At 36.2% G+C, this 25,709-nt stretch overlaps 1 protein-coding gene across 1 annotated transcript in view; it reads right to left on the minus strand.

Annotated features, from left to right (window-relative positions):
• CCDC93 (coiled-coil domain containing 93) overlaps positions 1-25,709 on the minus strand; it is a 50,526-nt gene that overhangs the window by 16,675 nt on the left and 8,142 nt on the right. Inside the window, exons 5-15 of the mRNA XM_065671343.1 lie at positions 23,434-23,532; positions 22,024-22,080; positions 16,450-16,550; positions 13,816-13,855; positions 12,302-12,394; positions 11,778-11,828; positions 10,675-10,761; positions 5,956-6,072; positions 1,626-1,688; positions 1,384-1,457; positions 751-832 (exon numbers count right to left, since the gene is read on the minus strand). Coding sequence (XP_065527415.1) covers positions 751-832; positions 1,384-1,457; positions 1,626-1,688; positions 5,956-6,072; positions 10,675-10,761; positions 11,778-11,828; positions 12,302-12,394; positions 13,816-13,855; positions 16,450-16,550; positions 22,024-22,080; positions 23,434-23,532 — 864 coding nt within the window. The remainder of the gene's footprint in view (positions 1-750; positions 833-1,383; positions 1,458-1,625; positions 1,689-5,955; positions 6,073-10,674; positions 10,762-11,777; positions 11,829-12,301; positions 12,395-13,815; positions 13,856-16,449; positions 16,551-22,023; positions 22,081-23,433; positions 23,533-25,709) is intronic.

The raw sequence follows: 25,709 nt of genomic DNA on the forward strand, positions 1-25,709 counted from the left end.
CCAGGCAGTCCATAAACACAGCAGTAAACAGGGCAGCAAAACACAGCAATTAAGTGGTAAAACTGAAATGTCCTCCGAAAACTGTAATAGCTTCATCTCAGTCTGGTCTCTTTTGGTGGGTTGCTCCAAAGCTCGGGGCCTTCACCAAGCCCTCCTCTTTGGCAGTCTACCTCTCCTCAGGTCACTGTTGGCTGCGTTATTCAAGAAAAGACAACCTATTTCAGGTATGAATAGCACAGATGGGTATTCAGCACAGCCCAACCTCGAACTTGGATTTTAATGCTCCCTGTCAACCCACCCCAAGTTGCTCTCAGCAGGATGGTAACAGGAACAAGAAAAGCCACAGCTGTGACCAGTATATGGCTGATGTCTATGTCTACCAACTGTCCTGTATTCAAAAATCCAGGCAGAGCAGAACATTGAAGGCCACATTAATTCAGATGCCTTAACACCCTTCCTTATACCTCCCTGCCTCAGGGTAGGGGGTAAGTCCTGGTTAATCTGGTTCCATCCTTCTTGGACATCAGCTTTGTTGCAGATACGGTATACTGCAGAACCGGGCAACTGTTCATAGTTCTGCTGCAAATCAAGCTGGTGGCAGAATTCAATGAAAACCTAGAACTACCAGTAAAAGGGGGAAGGGGACAGGGACAGATGACAGACAGGGACACAACAAGACAACAAATCAGGAAGAAGTATAATGCTTATTTCCAAAGTTTTAAATGAATCCTTACTTAAACTAAAACTTACCCTACAATGTGCTTTGAACTCTTGCTCCTGGCTTTTCAGGCTTTCATTCATGGCCACCAGTGCTCGCAGACTCTGTAATATGCTAAATTTGAAGATCCAGTAAACCACATTAGATTTTCAGTTTCTGATTTAAATAGATAGCAAACTAAAAGACATTAGAACAAGCTTAGTTCTAAATAAATTTCCAATAAAACCTTGTAAATTAAAAACCCAAATATCACCACTGATAAGTCAAAGTCAAAATAAAAATGTAATATTACACTGAGCATTTGATGGTTTTGCTATGTTCTGGCCTCATTACTGTGGAAGTTTTGAGAGAGACTCCTCTTTAGTGTATGTGAGATGAAGCCTTCAAATTTGAAGAAAATAAGTAGATGAGGCCTTCCTGATTTATCAACTGTCTCGGGTTCTTCTACTTTAAACACCTACAATTATTTTCAACTATAGACTGACACTTTTCATTCCAACTGAATACTATGGTAATATTTTACTCTCTTTGGAAAACAAGCTGGAAACTATTTAATTTCCAAATTGTAGTTATTTGTTTAGGTTGACAAAGCAAGAAACATTGAATGATTAATTTTCAAACCATCAATTTTTAGAATTTCAAAGGTCACAAAGGAAGTAACTTACCTAGAATCTGCTTGGGATTCTATTGTTTCTAAGGCTGCCAATTCTTTGTCCAGCTTTTCACTGTAACTCTTAACCTAAGGGTTGCAATTAACAATAAATTGAAATACAGTTCTAGACATGAAATGATTCATGGTACTTAGCTTTGTCAAATGTCTTCTCCATTTAATACATCTCTCTACATACAAAGCTTCTCAAAAATGATTCAGCTAGAATCCGTACACAGAAAAACAAAGAAAGATTACCTCTGTTAATGTCTTTTTTGCTTCACTGCATTTTTCCTGCAGATCAGTGCATTTAGCTTGCAACTATTACGGAAGAGAAAAAAAACAACATGCTCATTACACCTATAATGGAGAACAGCAGTATTTGACCTGTTAATAATGGTTGCCTATTAAATAATAGGCTAGCCATCAAACACAGTCTTTTCTTGTCATCTACCCTGAGAGCATTTGATTGCAAGAACACTGATTGAATATTTAATTAATAACAGCAATCATTTTCAACCTGACCTTCTAGATGTCTGGATGCCAAAGGAATGGCAACTTACTGGATATCTGCTAAATCTCAACGTTATTTAGCCTGGTTATACTGGTCTAGTTTCATACCAGGCTAAGAAGATAGCCCCATTCTGTACTTCTCCAGATAAGTTAGGGTGATCTGAGACTTGCAGAAAAGTGCCGTGGCACCATACCACAGACATGTCCATATAAATTAGGAAAGCTCATTGATGTTTTCCTTTTGTGTAACTATGGAAAGTCTAGTAAGAAGGCAGTTAGTAAAATGTCACTGTATATTTCACTTGTAAAATAACTTACAGAGACCAGTTTTAGAAGATCCTTATGATTTAAACAACCTTATTTAAGATAACATTGCAAATAGTAACAATAAAAATGGGACATGGGTTAAAAGTGGAGCAGAAGTGCTGCAAACAAAGAAATGCACATTTAGCTTTCTGTTCCACTTCTTTTCATGCTGGTTTAGTTTGTTGTTCACAACATGGAGATTTGACTCAACACTCACTACTTTCCACATCTGAATTTATAAAAAGAGAGCTTTTTCATATTTTGCACCAATAATTCAAAATGTAAATTTAAGCCTGCAGTTCATATCTCACAAAGCTTAAGGAACATTTTTTATAAGAACTCTTGCTGAAACTTACTGCAGTACTGAAGCCAGAACTTCACAATCATTTTTCAGGACAGGTGTCTTGATTATCACTAAGTTCAAAAGCTGTCTTTGGCAAGTAGTTAAAAAAACAAACAAACAACCCCCCCCCCAAAAAAAAAAACCAAAACCACAACAACAACAAAACAAAAACAAAAAACAAACCCAAAACCAAAAGCCCAGCCAGGAGTTTTTTACTTTACTAAAGTGATAAAAGGATTGCACTTGTCTTGCAGCTGTCAGTATTTCTTTCCCCTTCTAAAACCACATACCACTGAGACTGTTATGTAGTGGAAATAAGCAACACAATTAAAGGGCCCTCAACTACTAAACTGACAAATAGTATAACAGATTTGGAAATGATTTAACTTCTCCTGTGGACTGTGAAGTTTGCTTGGCTGCAAAAAGCAGATCTGTAATGAATTAAGGACTCTACCAATTTTGTGTGGTTTATAACCATTTTTTCTCCCTACTCCAAACTGCTTTCTTCTCCTCAACAGTACAGAGAATGCAAGCAAATACATACATTCATGTGTCTGGGAAACTGTCAGAGGAAATTACTTGCACCAGGCATGAAGATGTAACTCACTCAACATATACATAGTTACAGGCATATTCAGTGTTACTAATATAGTAGCCACACTATGCTAAAATTTCATAGAATATAAAAGCCAACTGCTTCAAAAAAAAAAAAAAAGAAAAATAAAAAAGAGAAAAGCTTTTGAACATTTCAGAAGAGCTGCAAAAGCCACCCACAACTGCTAAGCACATTTACCAGCCTCTCCTACAGCTCAACTAGGCAAGATAGATCAAGGAAACAGCATGGCTGGAGAACTATGCTAGTGCACATTTGCATTGTTTGAAACCTGAGCTGTCTGTTCCAGTTTCCTAATGCTACTCTTACTACACAATTGCACCTAACTTGTACACCCCAATGTTAAACTTCAGCTAACTGCCTCCAAGAACATGAGCTGTTCTTACAATGCAAGGGCTGGTGTGCGGTGTTCTAATACATGCATACATTCAAACTGAGCATGCCTTCTGCTATGTCTACATATTGCCTGCAGATAAAATGCAGCTGGACATAAGCTGGTGGACACAACCAAAATCTGTAGAACTGTACTAGAACATCCCTAAACCTGAGCAAATGTGCCACCTTTTATAATGGGGCTGTGCTAAACCATTGCCATTCACGACAAACGAGGCTTATCTGGAACGGATTTGCAATCTGCTAGCTCAGAGCAGATGCTGTGAGGGAGCCTTCATCTGTCTCCATTCTATAATATACACACAGCACATCTGCATCTCCTTTTGTAAGTAGGTGCCTTATAGCCTTTTAAAAGAGTTGAAGCGTGACAGAAATGTACTGCAATGAGTTAGGATACAGTGAACTTCATCCTCGTTTTCCCCACTTCTGAAATTGAAAGATCTCATACTGTAATTTGTGTTTCTACTTCAGGAAAAAAAACCTCAAACCAACATGGGAATTCACACAGAATTTAACTGTCTGTAATATTATGGTTTTTGAATGTTTTATGTAACATTATGATTTTTGAAAGCCTGACACTTCAGCTTGCATTTAATGCTAGATATTGTCAATATTTTTTTACTAAGTCATCATTTTGAAAAAAAAAGTAAAGTTATGCTTGACATAAACAGACATGGAAAATTGATATTACCAAAGTGTTAAGACTACAGACTAAAGTTTTAAAAAAGGTGTATTTCATTTCAGATCATAATATCATGATTATAGTATACCATTATACTTTCTCATATTTCACTCTAGAATGGAGAGGAATTGTGACAGACATGGTTTACATTCAACATACAATAGAAATAATAATTGTAGTGTTATTGTTGAGGAAAAAATGTTTTGAACAGATGGGGCATGCTAAAGGGCAGCATAGAAATGCATCAGTTTAAGAATGAAACTAGTTCAGTGTATTCCAAAAGAAATGCATTCTAATATTTACCACTTAATACACTGTCATACTCTACCCTTCCAAAGTCTTTTTTCTTTTTTTACGCAAAATAATTGAAGAAGAATGTGCACTGCTTTTTCCATGAAGCTTATTATTAAAGTTAGAAAAAAACTAAGAACATGACAGCAAATTTGTCTTTCCAGTTTCTTGTGCATAAGCTTTATTTCTATATCTTAATTTAAATTAGGTATTGAATGTTAGTCACAGACTCCAAAAAATGGTTCACAGCGTATGCTTTACTGAAAGGAGATTTGAGTTTTGAAGGGATAAATATCCTTTAAATAAAAAGTAGTATTGCGCTGTTATAGAATACTTTATTCTCCTTTAAAAAATAAATTAAAAAAGTAGTCAGGTCTACTAGTGGCTGCGCAGGAAGGCTTAAAATCCCAGTGCTCCTGTAGTTATAGCATAGCAGGGAAGGCTTTCAAAGCTTCCATTCCTTTACTGCTGTTGTTTGAAGGACTCAACCTATCACTGTCTCATAAAATGTGCCACACAGACACCTATCTTTCAGAGCCCACATACCACCAACATTTAATAGGAAAACAGTTAAGATGTAAGGGGTTAAGACATTACTGACAAGAGCAGAGCAAAACAAATGAAAAAACAGATGAAAGTTGCTGAAGCAGTGATGTACTTGACAGAAGTCATCAGCAACCATTTTTCCTCAAGTATTATTTGGGTTTTGGCAACCTCTGCCAATTACTGACTCTGATGCAGTATGTTTTCATCAGATTCTGCAAGCTAAAGATATCATCACACTGATTACAGCAGTATGCATAATTAAAAGCGGCATTTCATTAATAGCATAGCGTTCCCACTTGTACTTTCCTGGGGTTAAATAGCAATAGCCTAAGTAGGTTGAAATACAGGAATGGTAGCTCTTGCTCTTCAAATTCAAGAGCCCTTCCACGCCCCTAAAACAAATGTGAAGATGTGAACCAAGCAGTGACTGTGCAAAAACACCCCCAAACAAACAAGCAAAAAAACCCACCTTAGTCAGTGAGACAAGCTGGCTTATGTAAAGTGCAGGAAGTGATACAAATAATCTGTGGCATATTTTAGTGAAACTTGCTAAACTATTCCTTGAAACTGTGAGAACAGCCCATTCAACACTACAGCTAAGAAGTCAAATGGAGATACTGTTTTTCTCCAAGAGAGGTATGCAAAAAAAAAGGTGAAAGCATGATTTGATTAGCTAGCGCCCTTCTCACAATCAGGGCTATACAATTCTCTAACGTAAACGCAGCCACATTGTCTTCATAATAAACGTGCAAGCAAGACATTCAGAAATGCGGAAATGAATGTTCAGCATGACAAACTGATGGTACAGAAGACAGCTCGCGAATCTTTTCTGGATGGCAAAAACTTTGTCACCAACTACATTTATTAATGTTTTCTTCTTTGTTACACACACAATACTTACCTCTTCCAGGAGTTTGTTTTTTTGCAAAATCTGCTTATTCAGAGATGCCACCTTCCTTCTATGTTGTTGGGCAGCTCCAAGCCTTTCTGGTCGCTCCTCAGCAGAAAGCTCAGATTGCTAAAACAAACAGTAACAACAGCCTGATGGACCTCACACCATTACTCTTTGCTTCTTCAGTAGCTCAGGAAATACCAAAGTGGGACATATTTGTGATATTCCTTATCAAGAGCTGTGTCCCACTAGACAACAGAAAGAATGACTTACCACTTTATCTCACATCAAGATAAGGAAGTGGCTGAACAACTGAATTATATCCCAAAGGTGACAGGCAAATTAAGCTAAAGTCAGGTGCCCTGGGTGAGGTGGGAAATATTATAGTAAACTAGAAGAAATACATTTTTCCCATGAGCATTACAGTTAAACCTGGTCTGGTACAGTGAGGTCTTAAACAGAAAAAATTACCAATATGTCAAAAAAACCTCCTTAAGCAGTGTTATTTACTGAACTCATTGTATCAGATGGGGAATACTGCTCCATACCCTAATCAGCAGATCTAGAACTCGAAAAATTGTATGTTTAGATTTTGAAATACTGGCTTGGATGTATCTTTATGCTGTATGACAACGACATACTCAGCATGGTAGATACACTTACCACTCTAAGTGGTTTCTTTTTTTTAAAGTGTGCATGTGTGTACTGTTGATGCCAGCCTTTGAAAACTACTCAATCCAGCATGCATTGCCAAGAAAGTGTCTCATAAAACATAATGAAGACAACCATCTGGACCCTGTTCTCTCTGAATTGTGAAAGGAAAGCTGCCAGAAACCTTCTTTACCCGGAATAGCATTCATAATAGGAAATGTGTATATGTGTTAGACAATAATTAAATAATAATTAAAAATAGGTGATAGCTAGATGTCTACGTGATTATTTGCCTAAGCATTTGTTTGTATCTTTTGGAAGTCCTCACTTAAATACATACATCTGTTTTGGTAATTTGCTTCATGCACCCAGACTTTTTTTTCCCAGTTAATCCATTTTCCAGTATTTTGCTAGAAAAATGGTTAATCTGCAAGTACTTCAGGTGCTAATATTTGCAGAGTCTGTCAAAGACTTCAATTCCAAGTGCTTTTTGAATATTTACCAAATGTTGACAAGCACTACAATGTATAATCAGCAGAAATGGTACAAGAATTAAATACTTCTCATTCATATTTGTTCCTGGTATCCACTCAAGGCAGATAGGTAAGCAGATGTTTCCTTAACAGTTTAATTTTAAACGAAAATAAGAGGCAAAACCTGTCTTCCTCTTCTCCATTTTCTATGTTATTCATATTGAGGAGCATCTTAATGATTTGTTATACTCTTACCTCCACAGAAGGAAAAGACCAATTCTGACATCTTAACCCAGCAATACACAAACTTGCTTCGCATATGTTAGGAAAGGAAAAATGACTCTCAGCAGCATCAGTTAACACTGAACTATTCAACAAATAAACACTCAGATGTACTCACTCCTCTCATTGTTTAGCCAAATCACATTCCTTCATCATGTCATACAATCTAGGACCCCACCCTGCTCACCATACATTTTGCCTATCTAATATGCGTACCATGCAAATCAAGAAAACTGGAAATGCAAGAGAAAGAAACATCAGCTAAATCAGCCCAAGACTGATCTTGCAAAACCAGTTAAAATCCATACTGTACAGGTCTGGTATAAAGAAAAGGTCATGTCTTAAGAAGTGGGCTGTTACAGCTTACTTGAAAATAGGAAATTACCATCACTAATACAGAAGTTTCTGCAAAAAAAATCCTTATGGTCTGCAAATGAAAAAGCTAGGGTTAAGCCTCATGCAGTCAAAGTGGGCTAAGGATCTGCTTTGCAGCAACACTACAGCTTTAAAGTTACTGAGGAACTGGGTTCCAACTTGTGGAGAAAAATGCATCTTTCAGCAGAGAAGGAAGAAAACACAAATTATAGAAGCTACTTTGCTTTTGACAATACTGTTGTTACTTGGTCTCTTACTAGACTGAAACAACAGTTGCCTTTTGAACATAATGTAGGAAAGCTGTAGCTGAGCACTAGTGTATGACTGTTTAAGATTATTAATTTGATACTCTATCTCAAAACAAGAACTTGAATTACATGTGACAAAAAGGGATACATGGATACATCCTTCAACTTTGTTAGTACACACTATCCCCACCACCAACCGGTGTAGGCTTGCTTCTGCATTCTTCTGCATTCCCTGCAACTGCTCAGTTGCCCTAAAAATATATAGCCCATTCAAATAAACAAGACCAATTCTGTCATGGCAAATGAGGATATTATTGTTTAAGTTAAAACACCGTATTAATTATGCATGAAGATCACTTATCTATGTCAGCTCAAAAACTGCTAGCTAAAATAAATGGCTAATTCTAGACTTAAAAATCCTGCCTCCCACTGTTCACATGTAGAAGTTTTAAATGGGAAGGAGGAAGGAAATACATGCAATTAATGTTATTCTTTGTAATGAGATTCTCTCACACACATTAGTGCTATAAACTTTCCTATAATTAAAGAAAGAGAATTCAATCATTACAGAACTTCACATTCTTAAAAACAAAATACAACTGAAAACCAATTAAAAGTGTCTCTGTACAAAAACACAAGCTTTGTAGCAGTAAATAATTTTGTTTATTTCTTCATGTTCAACCACCTACTACTAGCAGTTTTCAGAGGTTTAGATCTGTCTGTAACTCCATCATAACTACCTCAATTGGAAGTCCACTGTCTGAAGCCCACAGGGAAAAAAGCAGTCTCCAGCCTTGGAACAGCTCATATCTGTTTCCAGTAACGTTCCATGTAAATCTTTCCAGTCATTTCAATGTAATTTACTGACACCCTTCCTCGCCCCTTTCTAGAGGCTCAGGAACCCTCTGCATCTCACTTTATCATTGAGGGTTTCCTCAAACTAAAAAAAAACCCCATAAAAATATCCAATTTAGTATTTTCCCTGAAAGACAACCCCTAAACATATTAAATGATTGAAATGCTTATTGTATGCTACTTCAACTGGCTGTGTAGGGTGCACAGTATTCTCCAATGTAGCATTCTAGAAACCCAAAAATATTCTGAGTCAACTTCCCAAGATAGAAGCAACTCACAAACTACATTTAAAACTGTTGAAGAGGATCCTCCTTCTGGCATTTTTGAAGGGGGTAATTTTGAGACAGCACTTCTTCAGTTTTAGTATTCCCTCACTCTACTTTTCCTCCTTTTCTACTCCTAGCAAAACCACCTGTTACAGATGACTATACCTGTAAGTTTTCTAAAACAGTAAAATCAAAACTACTTTGAATAACTGGCCTTAGTAAGCTGGTGATGAATAGACAGATAAAAGCAATGTTAATTTTCTGCCAGTATTTTCAGGAAGTGAAGTACAACCAAAGTCTTCCCAGTTTACCTAGCAAGTTAACACAGCAGCAGAAAGAAAAGACAAATGCAGAAAACTGTACGCACTGAACTTCTGCAAAGGTGCCACCTTGTAAGGAAGGTCTTGGCACATGGCAACATCAGACCGAGAATTTTCTTAGCCAGTTATCTTCACTGGGGAATTATAAAGACTCTGGCAGACAAATAAGCACTGTGTTCTTCAGACCATGTATAGTTACAAGGGATTAAAACTATTGCAACTCTACATATCCAAACACTGCTGATACTTTAATAAACTGATAACATCCTTAACTCTTTTTTTCCAGGTATATGCATGCACACAGAATTTTTTATGTTGGCCACATCTAATAGATCTGAAAAGCAAAACATTTTTGGTTTGATGTGAATCAGTTCTTATTTTCCAGAGTATTAATCATTCTTCTACTATAATAGTCAAGGTCCTGCTGCCTTCTCTCAGAACAGAAGAAATATAACATAGATATATGACCCTTGGGCTTCTGTTCTTCCATTCCCTTTTAATAAAGAAAGGCCAAGAATGTGCAATAGACTACGTTGAGTTATAGGGTTTATCTCCCAAATGGGAAAGCTCCATACCTCATGTGTCAACAAAAAGAAAGAAATATGCGAAGACTATTGGACAAATAAGAGCGACCTATAACTCATATCTGGCAGTGATGTATTGTATGTATTAATTGCTTGAAGAGCAAGATTTTCTTTTCACATTACTGTAAAAACAATCACAATTGAACACAATAAATGGAGCTAATAGGCACATTTAATTGCCTTGGATTCTAAAAGCAACAAAGCTCTGGTTTTAATACTAAATTCAGAAATAGAGAGCCAGGGCATGACAGAGAATTGGAGCCCAGAACAAGTAAGAGCCCAGAGTCTGAAAATCTGCATGGAGGAGGCTTAGATTTTTCTCTGAGCAGGACTACAGAACTTCTATGCTTAACACTGAACACTTTAAAATGCATTAAGAGTGTAGGTCTCTTATTTGAAGGTATCAACCCAGGCCCTTCTTTACTCATTAAAACATTTAATCAGGTGCTTAAAATCAAACACAACCAAGGAATAGGTACTAAGACACTAAAAGCTTGTGAATGTTTAAATCTCATTGAAATACTTTCCTGAATCCTGACTGTACTATCTACACCATATATGAAACAGTGCTGTTTCAAAACAATCATGAAAATTAACTTCAAAACTTAAGGCCTAAATTAACAAGCTATCAAACACAACTTGGTAAACCAAACACAATCAGGTAACACACTTACCTTTTCAGCGTATTCTGACACTATTTGCTTGATCTCATCTGACTGGAGTCCAACAATCTGGCCAACTGTGCTTGCTGTCAATTTGCCCTGCAATCATGTCAAGAAAACATTTGGAATTTTGCAACTGCTTGTGCTTTTTACATGGCAATTTCCCCAAGCTCCAATTTTAACAGAAATGTACAAAACCTTCACACTGAGTAATAACCTCTAGCCATAAAAGACCGTGAAACATTCCACCCCCAAAAAACTTCACTGACGAAAACTGGAAATTTCCCATTTACAACCTTTCAACAAACTTGAACTCAGATTTTCAAAAACCTACCCAATTCTATTCTGTACACTGAATTTTTCATGTGCAGTAATAAAACTTACTATTAGACCACATCTGGAGCCAAACTATGACAATACAGATGTGTGAAAGAATGCACCTTTCAAATTGGATGCATGTACAAAAACAACCTTCAAGCAAAACTGAATTCTACAGTGGTTTTCAGTAGAAAGCATGTCATCAACTTTGAACTAGACTAATTACTACCTTTGCTTCTGTGACTTCAGCATAAACAGAAACAATGTTGCACAACTGAATTTCTTCCCAGTCCTCTCAGTCAGGTTCCATTATATCATTAACTACAACCAATTAAGAAAGGAAGATACATATACAGTATTTTCAGTGCTTTAGACTAATGGTGGTGTTTGTAAATATTTATCAGCTGCTCTGATGGAAATGAAAACAATTTTCCTTCACTCTTCCCACTAAAATGATTACTCCCGTGGTTACCTTCGCAAGATAAATAAAGTAAGATCATACTGCACCCTGGGTAGCTGCAAAGCAATGTCTTTCCCCCAAAATTCTCCTTGCAGAAACCATTTTAAAGAGGCACTTATTTATATTGCTTTCATTATTTCAAGGCAAAAGATTAAGTCACCAGCCTCATAAAAATTACTGTCATCCTAATTCGACCATCTTTTTGTGCACTCCCTTCATGATAATTTAAACAGTGTCATTCCAAGATTTCAGACTCATAACTAACCCGATTTTAGGAATAATTGGCATAATCAACCACAGTGTAAACAAAGCTTTATCAGTTTTAAGTGCTGTTTACCTCCTCTGTTGCCATTGCAGCCATTCCGGTCATCAGAGTTTTAATGCGAAGCTTAGGGCAAAGTATGACAGGTTACATGCGATAATTTATCTTTTGTCATTTAACTTACTTCTGCTTAGTGACTAGGACACATATATACAATTAGTATCATATCATATGCATATTTTATTGCATGTAATAGCAGAGTAATTCTACGAAAGTTAAAGAAGAGGTGGCTGAAGTTAACAAATTTAAGGAAAATTCCTTATAGTAAAGGTTCAGAGTACTCAGCTCCCACTGTCAACTAAAACGTGGTGTTTTAAAACCACTCAGATTCCAATGCAAAAGCATTGGTTTTGGTATTAAATATAAACAAATATTTAATGTTGTGCATCAATTTCAGGTCCCATATTCTCGTGCGGGTCAAAATTCCCACTTCAGCAAAGCTTAGAGATTTTCCCTCTTTCAGAGAAGGACTGTGCAGCGATAACTGATGCCCTCTCCCCACATTAGTGACATCAATGCCTACTATCTATGTGGCACACCTCTTCAGCGGCTTGAAGGTCATCTTCATCACAAGGCTCAGCTTTTCCTGCTGCTGCAAGCCCTGGAGGTACTGCAATTTTTTTATCTTCAGCCTTTTAAAGAAGAATTAAGAAAATATTATATCTAGTTGCAGTATTCTAAAGTATTGAGGACAGCAAGGAGAAATCTGCAACATAGCTGTTCTGTTTTTATGAATACATTTCAGCTGGAACATCCTCACACTTCAGTTCATGCTAACTGAAATGTAACTCTCGTTGATTTCACAAGAATTCCAGCTGTTCAGGCTGGGTATCTAGCTCAATCTGGGCACATCTGGGGCAATGTTCCTTTATTACACAGCCTTCTGAGAGCAACCAACCTCACAAGACAATTACCTACCCCAAAATATAGGAGAAAGTGGTTGGGTATTTTTCATAAAACGTATTTTCTAACAATATCACAAACATACAACATCAAGTGTTAAATTGCTTAGTTCAGTGAGAAGACTAATAAGAAGTAGCAGCAGACAAATTTCTAGGTCACTCTAGTGCACCACCAACCTGAATAATCTTCCACTTCTGCCTTACCGAAAATTTAATGCACACAGCAAGCATGATGACCATCTAATACACAATATTTCAAAGTCAGTAATGCTTTTGAAGAAAAAAAAATAGCTCTATAAAAAAATCTAACTCCATTAACTCTATATGACTGCAGTCTGGCACTTAGTTTGAGGAGAAAAAGGTATGCCTAGATTGGAAAAACATCTCTATTTCTAGAATTTAAATGCTAGGTTTGTCTGTGGGCTATTGAGATAACAAGAAGTGCAATGTCAATATACTCAATGTACTGCTGGGTCCACAACATACTTACTGCATTTCTTCACTATCTCTGTCTGCAATAAAAATTTGTAGCTAAAGTAATACCTGCACTGAAATAATAAAACTGCAAATACTCTGACAAGGACATTCTATGATTCCATAATCATCAAATGCTCAGAAAGGATGCCGCTTTTCAAGAGGCACTACGATTTATTTATGGCATGCTATCATGTTTCTCTATCACATTAAATAACATGTTATGTAATAAATGCCTACAAAACTTCTTACCAAGCTGAATGATTCTTTGGGAAAAAAAAAAAAAAAAAGAAAAACTTGATCGCATCATGGAACCTTTAGTTAAAAGTTACTCATTAAACAGACAGGGTATGTCATTACCTCACATTAAAAACCAAAACCAAGCAAAACACGTAAACTCCCTTACTTCTAAGCAAAAAAAAAAAAAAAAAAAAAAGTTTGCAAAATGCAATGTTTAATTACAAACAAAAGAAACCCTTCCAAAAAGGAGGGTAAATTGCACCTTTCAAGGCATGCAGATTTTTAGTTCCAGTTTAGCATTTTTAAGAGATGGTAATAATAGAAGCTGCAGCTGGTTATTGTTGTATTCCTTTAAGATCTTACAGTAACCAACACTTCAGCAAAAACAATGCAATTCTTTCCACAATTTGAGTACTTAAAAGTAGTGTATTTTTTACCTGTTCCATTTTTCCTGCTTGTCTGCTAAATCCATATCTCCTAAAAGAACAATAACAAAATGAAAGACATTGGTTTTTTTACAATGCATTAAGTTTCTTCAATTTTCAACATAAGAAATGCACCAACAGCCAAATTCAGGTTAGTTTTTGAATGCTTCAAATAAACTAAATAAGCAGGTACTGCAGCATATTTGAAGAATAATTTCAGCTCCATCTACTCTTTCCATTATGATTTCCAAATCTAGACATTTCACGTTGTCTTATAATGCTCATGAAAGGAAAAAACAATGTTCTCTTTCCATTTGGAAGTTATTCCTGAGCTATTATGAGCTATATATAACTGAATACTGGAAAGGCCTCAGGAAATCTTCAATACAATCTCTACTTCTCAGAAAATATTCATGCTTGTGTGCTTTGATGAAATCACAATTTCTTTCTGAAGCATGGCATTCAGAGCTTTAAATACATATTCATCTGGTTTTTGTTTTTCTAAATACATAACATCTGTTTTTTGGGGTTTTGGGGTTTTTTTTGAGGGAGAGAATAAAATTTGAGCTACGTTGGTATTTTGGAAATATTATCTTAGAGAAAAAACACGTAGAAAGAAATTTTAGATATGATCGATCATCTTTGGTATTACGAAGCACTAAAGCCACCATCAACACAGATGTGAAAAGAAGTGATGTTCCTGACTAACTTACAGCTACAACTATCACTCTTGTTTGTCCAATTCCTTAACTACTGCAGAAGCAGGAACCATTCCGATGATAACCAAGAGGCAGTTTGGAGGAAAAAAAAATCCTCTCCTTGTGATTTTCTGTGACTGCAGTCTATATGCAGTAAAAAAACAGAGGGCTCACTTCACCCATTTTAATTCTAAAAATTTTCAACTTTATTCCTAAATCTAACAAACATTCAGGATTTGCCTTTTTCAGCAGCATTCTTGTTTCCCTAACAGTGTTGAAAAGTGGACAATAATCCCCACTGCCCCCACAGATTTCTGGGAGTAACCTTGGAGTCCTTGTACTCTTGATAATTTATTACTAGGTTCACAGTAGACATATTGTCACCTGCCCTATGAGTTTCCTTCTCTACCAAAACATGTGAAGCAGGTATTTGTGTATCTCACTACTGCGACTTTCTTAGATGTTTATTTTTGCACCATACAAAAAATAGTTTTCTGATCATGAGTTTTATGCTTTGAGAATTCATTAAGAAATCAATACCAGAATACATTTAAATCCAGCACTTATTTTCTTCCACTTCCATCCAATTAATGTTATGCTCTTCAGTAAGTCCTGTCCTTTCTATCACAAATTTAAATAAATGTCCTTCCAACATCAAATACCTCTTCTCCCTTTGTTTTTCTGCTAGGACTCTGATACACCAAAGTCACCTTCACAAATACTGACTCAAAGAGGTATTTTCCTTCCCCAAAGCTCACAATTTCTTGGTCATCTCATTAATCCCAAGCGACTTTTCATGTGTGTGTACTGATGCACACTATATAACAGAAGAGTTGTCCCTTTGTATTTTCAATGCCTCCTACTTTTCTGTTCTTATTTCCTCTCTCTGTGCTTCAACTCTCCATCATCCATTTTCATTGTTTTTTATATTAAAAGCTTATCTTTTCCCAGCAAAACCAGTTTTACTTGGGTCTCTACTGTTCCACAGTACCTAAAGCTAAAATAATTGTAAGAATCTATAAAAAACATCTTTCATTTATTTATATTTTCAACCTACATAGTGATTTCAAGTTTTGCCTTTAAAAAAAAAAGGAAAACCAAGAAACCCCCCAAAACCCCATAAAAAAACCCTAAACCAAACCAAACCCTAGAATTACTCTAGAAAAATCATACACATGAATTCCCTTAAAGGTCATAAACTGACTTATACTTTTTTTGGTTGGGAGATGTCTGTTGGCACCAATATGGAGTAATGACATTGAAACAGTACAAGAACTATAAATGAACAGACTGGGAATACACCAGGACCTTGTTTTTCCATACCAGCTCTTTGGATTCCTATGGTGAGCACTTAAGAGGCAGCAATGACCTGATCTAAATCTAGAGATTTCAGTAGGCATGTTTTCTGCTGAAGAGTCAGGAAAGAAATCCACATGCCAAGTAGAATAATCCCTGACACCATTACCAAATTACAAATTCCATTTTCACTGGGGAGGAAGGAATTGGACTCTAAAACGCATGAGATAAATCAAGCCTAACTCTACTAGCATTACAAAAATAGCAAGACTCATTTGATTTTTTTCCCCACTTTCTGGGATTGCTTACAAAAAGGCAACACTGATTGACAGATGAAGCATCATGAATTTAAGATATTTTTATGAAGCAAAGAACAAGTATGTTAAATAAAAAAACCTAAGCATAAAATCAGAACTTGGGCTCCCACTATTAAATAGTGCACATATGAGGACTGTCCAGTCCCCAGAGAATTTATAAGGTAAGCAAACAAAATCTGAAACCAAAGAGAAATAAGTCTGAAACAGTTTGATTCTCAAGTAATAGGGAAAAAAACAAACCCAACCAACCCAAAAACCACAATGCGAATTTTAAACAGAATGCTTCTAAGTACACACAATACAAACCCCAGAGGCAATTAAATGAAGCCTTTCACCTGCCATATTCCAGAAGCGTAGCATGAACCTTTGATTCTTCATCTAGGAGTTCTTCAGCTCCCTTCTGACGTTTATATTTTCTCTGGGGTTTGTAAACCTCCTGAAAGACAGTGAATGAATTCAGAGCTGGTAAAAGGCTCTTCTGAAATAAATGAATTGTTATCTAGAATGACATATATACCACTGCTTGCTTTCCAGCTCCATATACTTACCCAAATAAACATCTTTCTCTTTTTGGAATTACATGATAAAATCTCACTGAATTTACTTCTAAACAATTTGCTGCAGGACATGTCTTTCCAGGTTTTAAAAAAGTACAAACTGGTATTTAGCAACAAACATGATTTTTTCAACCGTGTCCTCCACCATGTTTGAAAAAAAGTGAAAAATAACATAATCAATATCTATTCAATATTTATGATTTAGCTGATAATGCCAGTGTCTAGAAATGCTACCTCCTTTACAAGCTAATACTAATTTGTAATCTCTGATTAGATAACTAAATGTAATTATTAGTTACTCAATGATCACAGGTTACGATGGAATTAAAACAGATATAACTGCAGTTTAAGAACAAAATATCTTAAGACATTTGGTATTAAAATAATTTGATATCATGGTATCCCAAAGTGACCCTATAGCTGTACAACAGCCCATCAAGTATAACAAGGATTCATGAGCATTATTTTGTGCTGATAGAGCTACTTCTAATTTAAAAACAAAATGGAAACAAAAAAGCCGTTATCCTGACTATTAACACAGATACAACTGTTACAGCACTGTAAATACAGCCTATATTAAAGTACCTTTTTATTACCTCCTTCCATATAGATCAACTGTGCCACTATAAGAAGTCTGTATGTATAACAACATCAGAGAAATTATTCTAACTCAGGCACAAAAAAACCCAAAGCTAAACAAAAAATAATCAGCAATCCTTTCTCTCTCATGAGAGCTTTCACAGATTAGAATTTGGAACCAAGACAACATTTACTTTGACTGGAATTATTTTTGCTGCTTGTTTGGTGAAAGATTAGGGTGCAGTGAGTCTGTAACACAACATTTCTGTTGCTGTAATAAAGATCTTGAGGTTGACTGAAGTCTAGTATTTAGTGCCATCCTGCTAGTACAGATACTGAAATAAATCTAAACAAGAACCTGTGACTTCAAATTTATTTCTTTTTTATTCCAGTTCATATTTTTCAAAAGTATTCCCCTTAATCAATTAAATTACATTTTCTCTTCTCCTTTTCCTGAAATGAAATCCTAGCCCTTATCACAGCAGAGGAAAACTTCCTCATCACCATCAAATAATCAGCATCAAAAAGGAACATGACCCTCTCTTCTGGTCTGTTCCGCATTCATATATTTCAAATATATGAATTTTAAATAGATGTATTTAAAATATGCTTAAATATATTTTCAAATTTATATGACATATATTTTTAAATTCATCTATTTCAAATACATGAATTTAAATATATGAACCCTTTGAGGGCCAGAATACTTAGGAGAAACACATTACAAAAGCCAAAATTGAAATCAAAGTTTGGTCTTTCCACATATACATTTAAACTCAGAAAACTATATTCACACGGCACAAAAGGTTCAATGCAAGAAACTGCAAAGATTCTAAGAGAAAATAAAAAAGATTTTTTGCTTGAACTTTTTGTACAAACATGAACTATTATTTTCAACAAGCAATTCCTACACCATAACATTGCCAAAATAGCTTTCAATCTTTTCAAAGGCATGTAATCCCAAAGTAGTAAGTGAAAATAGATAGTATTCCTTGGCAAGTGTCTCCTGAATTTGTCAGTTAGCTTTTGCAATTTTTACTTTATTTCTGATAATCAATTTCTGTCATTTTTGTTTCCAGGTATTGAATCTTGCTACATTTTTGCCTGTCGAACGAAAAAAACTTTTTATGACCAAGAATCTCACACTTAATGTACTTTCACACCTACAGAAAGGCAATGTAAGTTATAAAAATAATTATAGCTTTTATGATGGCATTCTATAGCATATCTGTGCTATACAAAGTGCAGACATCATACCATAAACATTAGTCTTGGCATCAGATAATTGAGTAGTTGAACAAGACCACTGCAAAATAATCTCAATCCACTAGTCAGTCACCTTTCAGCAGCTATAGTTCGTTTTCCAATAACCACTACTAATATTTAATAATCCCTTTTCTAACCTTTCAGCCTGACCATGACCATAAATCTCACTGTATTGTCCCATTGAGGAGAAAAGGACAGGCCCTTAGACCAGTTATAATAATGAATTCAGGCAACAGAATAATCTTTCAAACTTGGTGGTCCTCTTTTAGGAAAGTGGATTTCTCTTTGGATTCCAGTGCATAATAATAATATAAAAGTGACCTGCAAGAGAGCCTTCATCATTAGATGATTAAGCTGCCACCTTCTTCCAGTTCCTATGGATAGATTGGAAAGCTTTGCACCTTCTCCCCTGAAAATTCACTTTGTATGTGCTCCTAGACTGCACTCATGCCTTACTGCCTTAAGAGATCTCATTAACTAATCTGCCATTAACAAGTCAGGTGCCAGCTGTAGTTATAACAATAACAGATATAATTCTGACAGAACTCATGTTTAAGAAAGAGGTGTTTGTCTAGCAATATCCTGAGTAATGATGTCAAAACAACAAACTACAAAACTTATCTACCATGAAGATGCACCTAAAAACTAGAAATCTGTGATCCAGAGGAAAAGACAGAATACACCTTTATCAACCCTGAAGATAGATCAAAACTCGGGAGAGCAGCCATTATGCTCAAAGGCAGGAGAGCTATTCAGAGTTATTTAGACAGGGTAGCCGAGCGGTACAAAATAGTATCAAACTTTTAAGGTTGTATCTTGTTTTCCTCACTTTCCATTATCTGTTTCATTATTGGACCTTGAAAATGGAACTGTTCCCTTAGCTGCAGAAGTAGACACATGCATATCCACTCAAGGACCATGACCTATAAATTTTAAAGTAACAGCCCTAATATAACAGGTAAGTGAAAACCAATTCACTAGCTTCAACCAGCAAAGAAACGCATGATTTGGCATACATGTACCTGCATCATTGCCATGTCATTCTCTTCAAGCACTAAAAAGCAATTCCAGAAAACATGCAGAAAGATATGTAAAGGAAACCCAACTAAGCACCATGGGACATTAGACAAGCCATTTGAAAGGACCCAACGTTTACTAGGTAACTGCACACTGAAAGTAGACTGCATTCCTTCTTTTCAGACAAGTTCTCACAAATAAATGCATTAATAAAATGGGATTAACTTAAATCCCAAAATTATTAAAACATTAAAACAAAGCCTTGAAACCACCTCTGTTCCTCAGCAATCAAAGGGATCCCTTCATCACTGTTAATCAAGTATCTTCTGTATTTTTTTAAATTACACCAAAAATTCTAGGTACTGATGTCTCATAACAGCATTGTTAATACTTTGTCTCGTCAGTTACAAGGTTGGTATCAGCCACTTGGACACAGAATCCTTAGTGCTAGTTAAAGACAATGCAGGTAGAAAATGGACACATTTTAATCACTTCAAAAATTAGGACAATTATTCTGAAAGTTGAAAACAAGCAGACACTCAATAAATTTCAAGTGCTAATTGATCCAACACACATTTGGAATTTGCTTTCTTACATGGATTTGCATTCTCTCTCAATTTAAAGGGTTATAAAGGTGCACAAACAAAACAAAAATAGCAATTTGCAAGGGAAGCTAACTTGTAAAACAGAAAACAGATCTCACTAGAAAGACAAGTATTGCTGGCTGGAGCAGAAGATTCACTATATATTTGCTAATAATTAAAAAACCCAACCAAACCATGGGGAACAACACTCAGAGACCGTAACTGAAAATTCAAAAAGCAAGAGTAATTACACAAATAGATTAACAAAGGATTTGCATTGGTCATCACCTGGAGACTTTCATAGCAATGTGTTTTTCTATAAACATACACTGTAATTCAACCACATATTAGGCTCAACAGCACTCACGTCACTAATACGGAAAACCAGCTACCTCAAAATCATGGCAGAAGAGTTAGATGACTTGTCTGGTCCGTTATGTAAGCTATCATACAGCTTCTTACATTGTCACTTAAGATCTATGCCATGGATGAAGAGTTCAGGGTGTCTAGCTAGAGCTATACCTGAAGTTACAGAACCACAGAATGGCTGAAGTTGGAAAGGACCACAGAAGATCATCTAGTCCAACCTCCCTGCTCAAGCCAGGTCACCTAGAGCACATTGTTCAGGATCGTGTGCAGACAGCTCTTGTGTATCTCCAGGGAAGGAGGCCCCACAATTTTTCTGGGCAACCTATTCCAACACTCAATCACCCTCACAGTTCAAGTGGAACCTCACATTTCATTTTATGCTCACTGCCTCTTGTCCTGTTGTCTGGCACCACCAAGAAGAGTCTGGCCTCATCCTCTTGACACCTTCCCTTAGGATACTTACACACACTGTAAGTGTGGAAGTATGTGTACACCCTGAGCCTTCTCTTCTCTGGGCTGAACAGGCCCAACTCCCTCAGCCTTTCCTCATATGAAAGATGACCAAGATCCTTAATTATTCTAGTAGCTCTTCAATGTTGCTCCAGGAGCTCCTTATCTCTGCTGTACTGGGGAGCCCAGAACTAGATGCAGTACTCCAGATGAGGCCTCACCAGGGCTGAGTAGAGAGGGAGGATTACCTCACTTGACCTATTGGCAACACTCTTCCTAATGCAGCCCAGGGTACCATTGACTTTCTCGTGCACAAATGCACACTGCTGGCTCAGGTAGCATTGATTTTCTCAGAAAAGTGTGGTTCCCTATCTACTGAACAGCCTTGGAAGTATCCCATCCAAAACACACCAAGATTTCTCATACCCTCTGAAATGATGGCCTGAGAATTTATCAAGTGCTAGCTACACATCTGAACTCAGAGATACAGTCTATGTATTTTAAATGTTACTCCTTGCAGTGTTCATGAACAAGCTTCCAAAAAATGTTTACTCAAGATTTAGAAGAAATGCATCTGAAGAGGTAGAACATTTCCCACGTATTAGGGAATCACAAGAGGTGATACCACATTTCCCAACCAACATGTGCTACTTGAAGAAAATATTTTCAAAGTAGGGTATTTCCACTGCTAATTACAAGGAGTAAAAATGACAAGTGCTGAAATGCAGACATTTTAATTGAGATCACTGCTATTTTGTTAAAGACAAACAGTCCAACTGCTGATAGCTTCAGAACAGTCTGCTGAGGGTTTAACAGCTTATAAGCCACCTTGTGATTTTTGTTTGATAGCATGGAACTCCACATTCTCCCTGCAGACTGTTGATACGGATTATATATTCATACAGTGCACACCTAAAAGGTTTTCTGATATAGCTGGTATTTGAGACCTGGTTTAAATATGAAGCTTGACATGTAACTTAAGCAGGACCTCCTCATGAGAAAACCCAGGACTGGCTGCATTAAAAAGAATTTACCACCACCCACTAAACCCAGTAGTTTCTCAACCATAAAAATCTAAAATACTTACAAATATATCAGTGACAGCTTTGATAGCCTTCTCTTTTCTTTGCATAAATTCATCATCCTGCAAGATATTAATGGAGGTGATTAAAAGTACCAGGAATGGAGATTAAACCTCAGATACTGTAATGAGTTTAGCAAACTAAATTGCCAAATAGCTTCTAACCGAATTATCTGGTGAAATGTTAGCGATTTCCTCTAACACAGAAATTTATTTACTTCTCTCATCAGATGGGTGGTAGATGTTTAAAACTGTATCCAGAAATAGTGTCTTTCTGCTCTCTGCTTATAAAGTACCTAACACAAATGTAATGCCAGCCCACTACCAGGGTCTCAAATAATTTCTACATTGTGAAGAAATGAACTTAGGCTGGACTTAATATGGAAAAGAAAAATTTCCCCTACTGTTATTTCAGTTTCTAAGCATTAAAAACAATAAAAAACCTAAATAATATTATCTAAACCACCCAAAGCTAATAAAATCCAGCTGTCTTTCCTAATATTTTGTACATCTACCCTTAATGCTGTTACTGAACTATAAACAAAACTTGGGTCCTAGGTTTTAAATATGGAATTGCCTTGGGATATGCACGAACAGAACCGGTGACTGCACTAAATGCACAAATCCAAGCTCATTCTAGCCCTTCTCCTACACCAAGGAAACTATAATTATTGCAGAATAGTAAGAAGAGAGGATCACAACACTGTTCTAAGCATGCAATTTCAAAACAGGTAGCATCTGACTATTAGAAGGAATGTTATTAAGGTATTACACATGGTGTAAAATTACTCTTACCACTACACTTTTAGATAAAACTCTACCTATCACTCCTCTGGCAAATTTATTTACAGAAGACAAATGTATTTCCTTTTAACCCAAACCTGTCCCTGTCTTTCCCCAAATTCAGTTTTTGAATGAAGATTTTTAGGAATCTAGTTTTTAAGAACAAATTTTAGGGTTTGGATACAGGGAGAAAGGAGCTGACTTTGAACACTCTAAAACAAAACCCAAGTTGGAGAAAACTGACAACACATCAACTCTCATTTAGCTTGATCAGCTTCTTCACAGCATGCCAGGTGTTTTCAAACACATTTCAGGCAACACAGCTCTAGTCACACAAGCTGTATATACTGCACAGAGGTCTATACCCACTCCAGAAGCAACCTACCTGGCATGTCAGACGGACAGAAAAGTAGCAAATATTGCAGAAAAACCAAGGCAACTATAAAGCAAAAGTTAACAAGTATCTATGCGCTCTCATAACATTTTGAATTTGTACATGGATTCCTCTAGGACTGATTATGAAAACAATAGCAAAGGCAGATGTGGTATATTGGGCTGATTTCAGAGCTGTGAAGCTGGTACTGCACACCTAAGCATCTGACATAACAGAAACAAGAACTGGCTTAATCTTACCTCGGGTAGTCTATGAGTTTTTTGAAACTGTGATATTGAGTAGGAACGGATATAATCTCCCATTTCTTCCCTTGTTTCTATTGCACGTTTTACCAGCCACTAGATAAAAAGAAAGTTTGTATCAATTGAAAGGGAGGGAAGCAACAGCAGTAAACATCAAAATACTGCATAATCAGTTTTAACTTTTTGTATGATAAAAGCTAAAGGCGCATTTTAACCACACAAACAAGAACATTTATTTGCAAACAAGGTAATCTAGAGATCTACTTCTAACAAAGTGCTTCAGTATTACCTATTTCATAAACTTCATATTTGCTCTTCTTCTATGTACTAAAAAGCTCAGTAAAGCAATCAGATAAAGCATAAGCTAAGAAACCATGGTTTTTTCCTATAACCAGTTTTATATTTAAAACTCTAAATACCCTTCATCTTGCTGAACAATAGCAAACCATACAAACCTCAATGAGCCATACTGTTCACACAATGGGATGCAATAGCCCAAAGAAGAACAAACTGCCTTCCCTTATAAACTCATTTGAGCAAAGTTTGGTATCACCCCCAGAAGACACTTTTCTAAATGTTATTTGTAAATAGTGTATTGCAAAATTACTAATTTTGTTGCATGATTTCCCCTTTTTTAGCTTGCACTGTAACTTCTCATATACTGACTTGCTCTTGCATTCTAATTATTTTTGTTCTAGTAAGTATGGAAAGAAAATTCTATTGTGAATTTCAACTATTAGGAATTCTTAGTTGACAAATTCATTTATAAACAAAAACATATGAAATCTTCTCAAGCATAACCAAAATTCACTGGAATTTTGCCAAACGAATTACTGTAATCCAAGTACTTGTATCTTCAATAAATTCATTCCAAAAAAGAAAAATGAAGAGTGTTTGTGGAATAAAAATGGATGTGGGCCACTTTAAATATTATTCTTTTAGCCTGCCTCTTTAAGAAAGGAAAAAACCTACAAGATACACCCTCAGAAAAAAACAATCCTGAAGTGCCTTCCCAAAAATCTGAGTTGCATAAAACTTACATTCTAGCAGAAGACATCTACTACTTAAGCTAAAAGTATGTTTTTAAAAAGTACATTTCATCACACTAAGTAGTTATATTAGCTATAGTATTATACTCTGACATAAGACACCATCTGGAACATGATCTCATTTCACTAATCTTGGCTGTATAATAGGTAGAAGCCAACATAGCTAGGTTAAGTGCATTTCTATGATTCTTTTTTCCTATTACAGATCATTTACTGTTTTCAAAAACGACAGCTCCACCATGAAAATATGCATCTTCAAGCCTATGAAATGTTCAAGAATAACCACGTCCATATAAGAAAAAAACACTTCTTCTGACATTTATACGACCACACAAAAAGCCACAAAAGACTGAAGTACTTTTTAAATAATGCTGGAGAAGATAAATCTTGTGGGCTGTTGACAGCCCATGCAGGAGGTCACATAAGAGATCAGATCAACCTCGGGATCCAAGTTTGAACCAGCAACTGTCTTCTCTGCTATAACCATGAACCCCTGGAAAGTGAGGGGAAGATGATGACGAGAGAAAATGCAGATTACTAATTAACAAAGCATATCTCAACACAAGTTTGTGTACATACTTTTCTCCGAGAATATAAGCAGAATTTACTAGTAAGAACAGCACCAGTTTTGGCTGCTGAAATCTTTTTTTAGTGTGTGTATATATACGTATATACTTTTTCTTTTTTTAAGTTCTGCTACAGTCTATGGCAGTGAGCCAGCTCAAACGAATTTTTTCCTGTAGGGAAGGATTCATCTAAATTCCTCCCATTACGTTCACCAGTCTAGCTTGCACAGTGCAAGAGCTTTTGGGACACAGTGCCAGGTAGATGAAAGAGATTCTGTATTATTTGGGGACTGATTTGAAATTTACAGATAGTAAGTGAAATTTTGAATTTAAACAGGGAATTGAGTAAAATGCCATTATCAAATACATAAATCCTACATGCCATAGTGTGGTCAGTCTATCATAGCTCTTCTATGGTCTTTTTCAGAACACAGCATACTAGTGATGCCAACAAGTTTTCTTGAAAGCCTCCCTGGGTTGGGATGAATAAGGAACTAACAGTATCTGAAGCAGGCAGAACTTCACAGGGGCCCATCAGAAAGCCACAGTTTCTAAAAACAATCCTCTACATACAAAAAAACTAAGCTCATCAAGAATTCTTCACCAAGTTTGGGTTAGATATACCATTTACTGGCCAGATACTGAGAGTCAGTGTTCT

The sequence above is a fragment of the Lathamus discolor genome, chromosome 3 (genome assembly GCF_037157495.1).
Source record: "Lathamus discolor isolate bLatDis1 chromosome 3, bLatDis1.hap1, whole genome shotgun sequence".
Taxonomy (NCBI): Eukaryota; Metazoa; Chordata; class Aves; order Psittaciformes; family Psittacidae; genus Lathamus; species Lathamus discolor.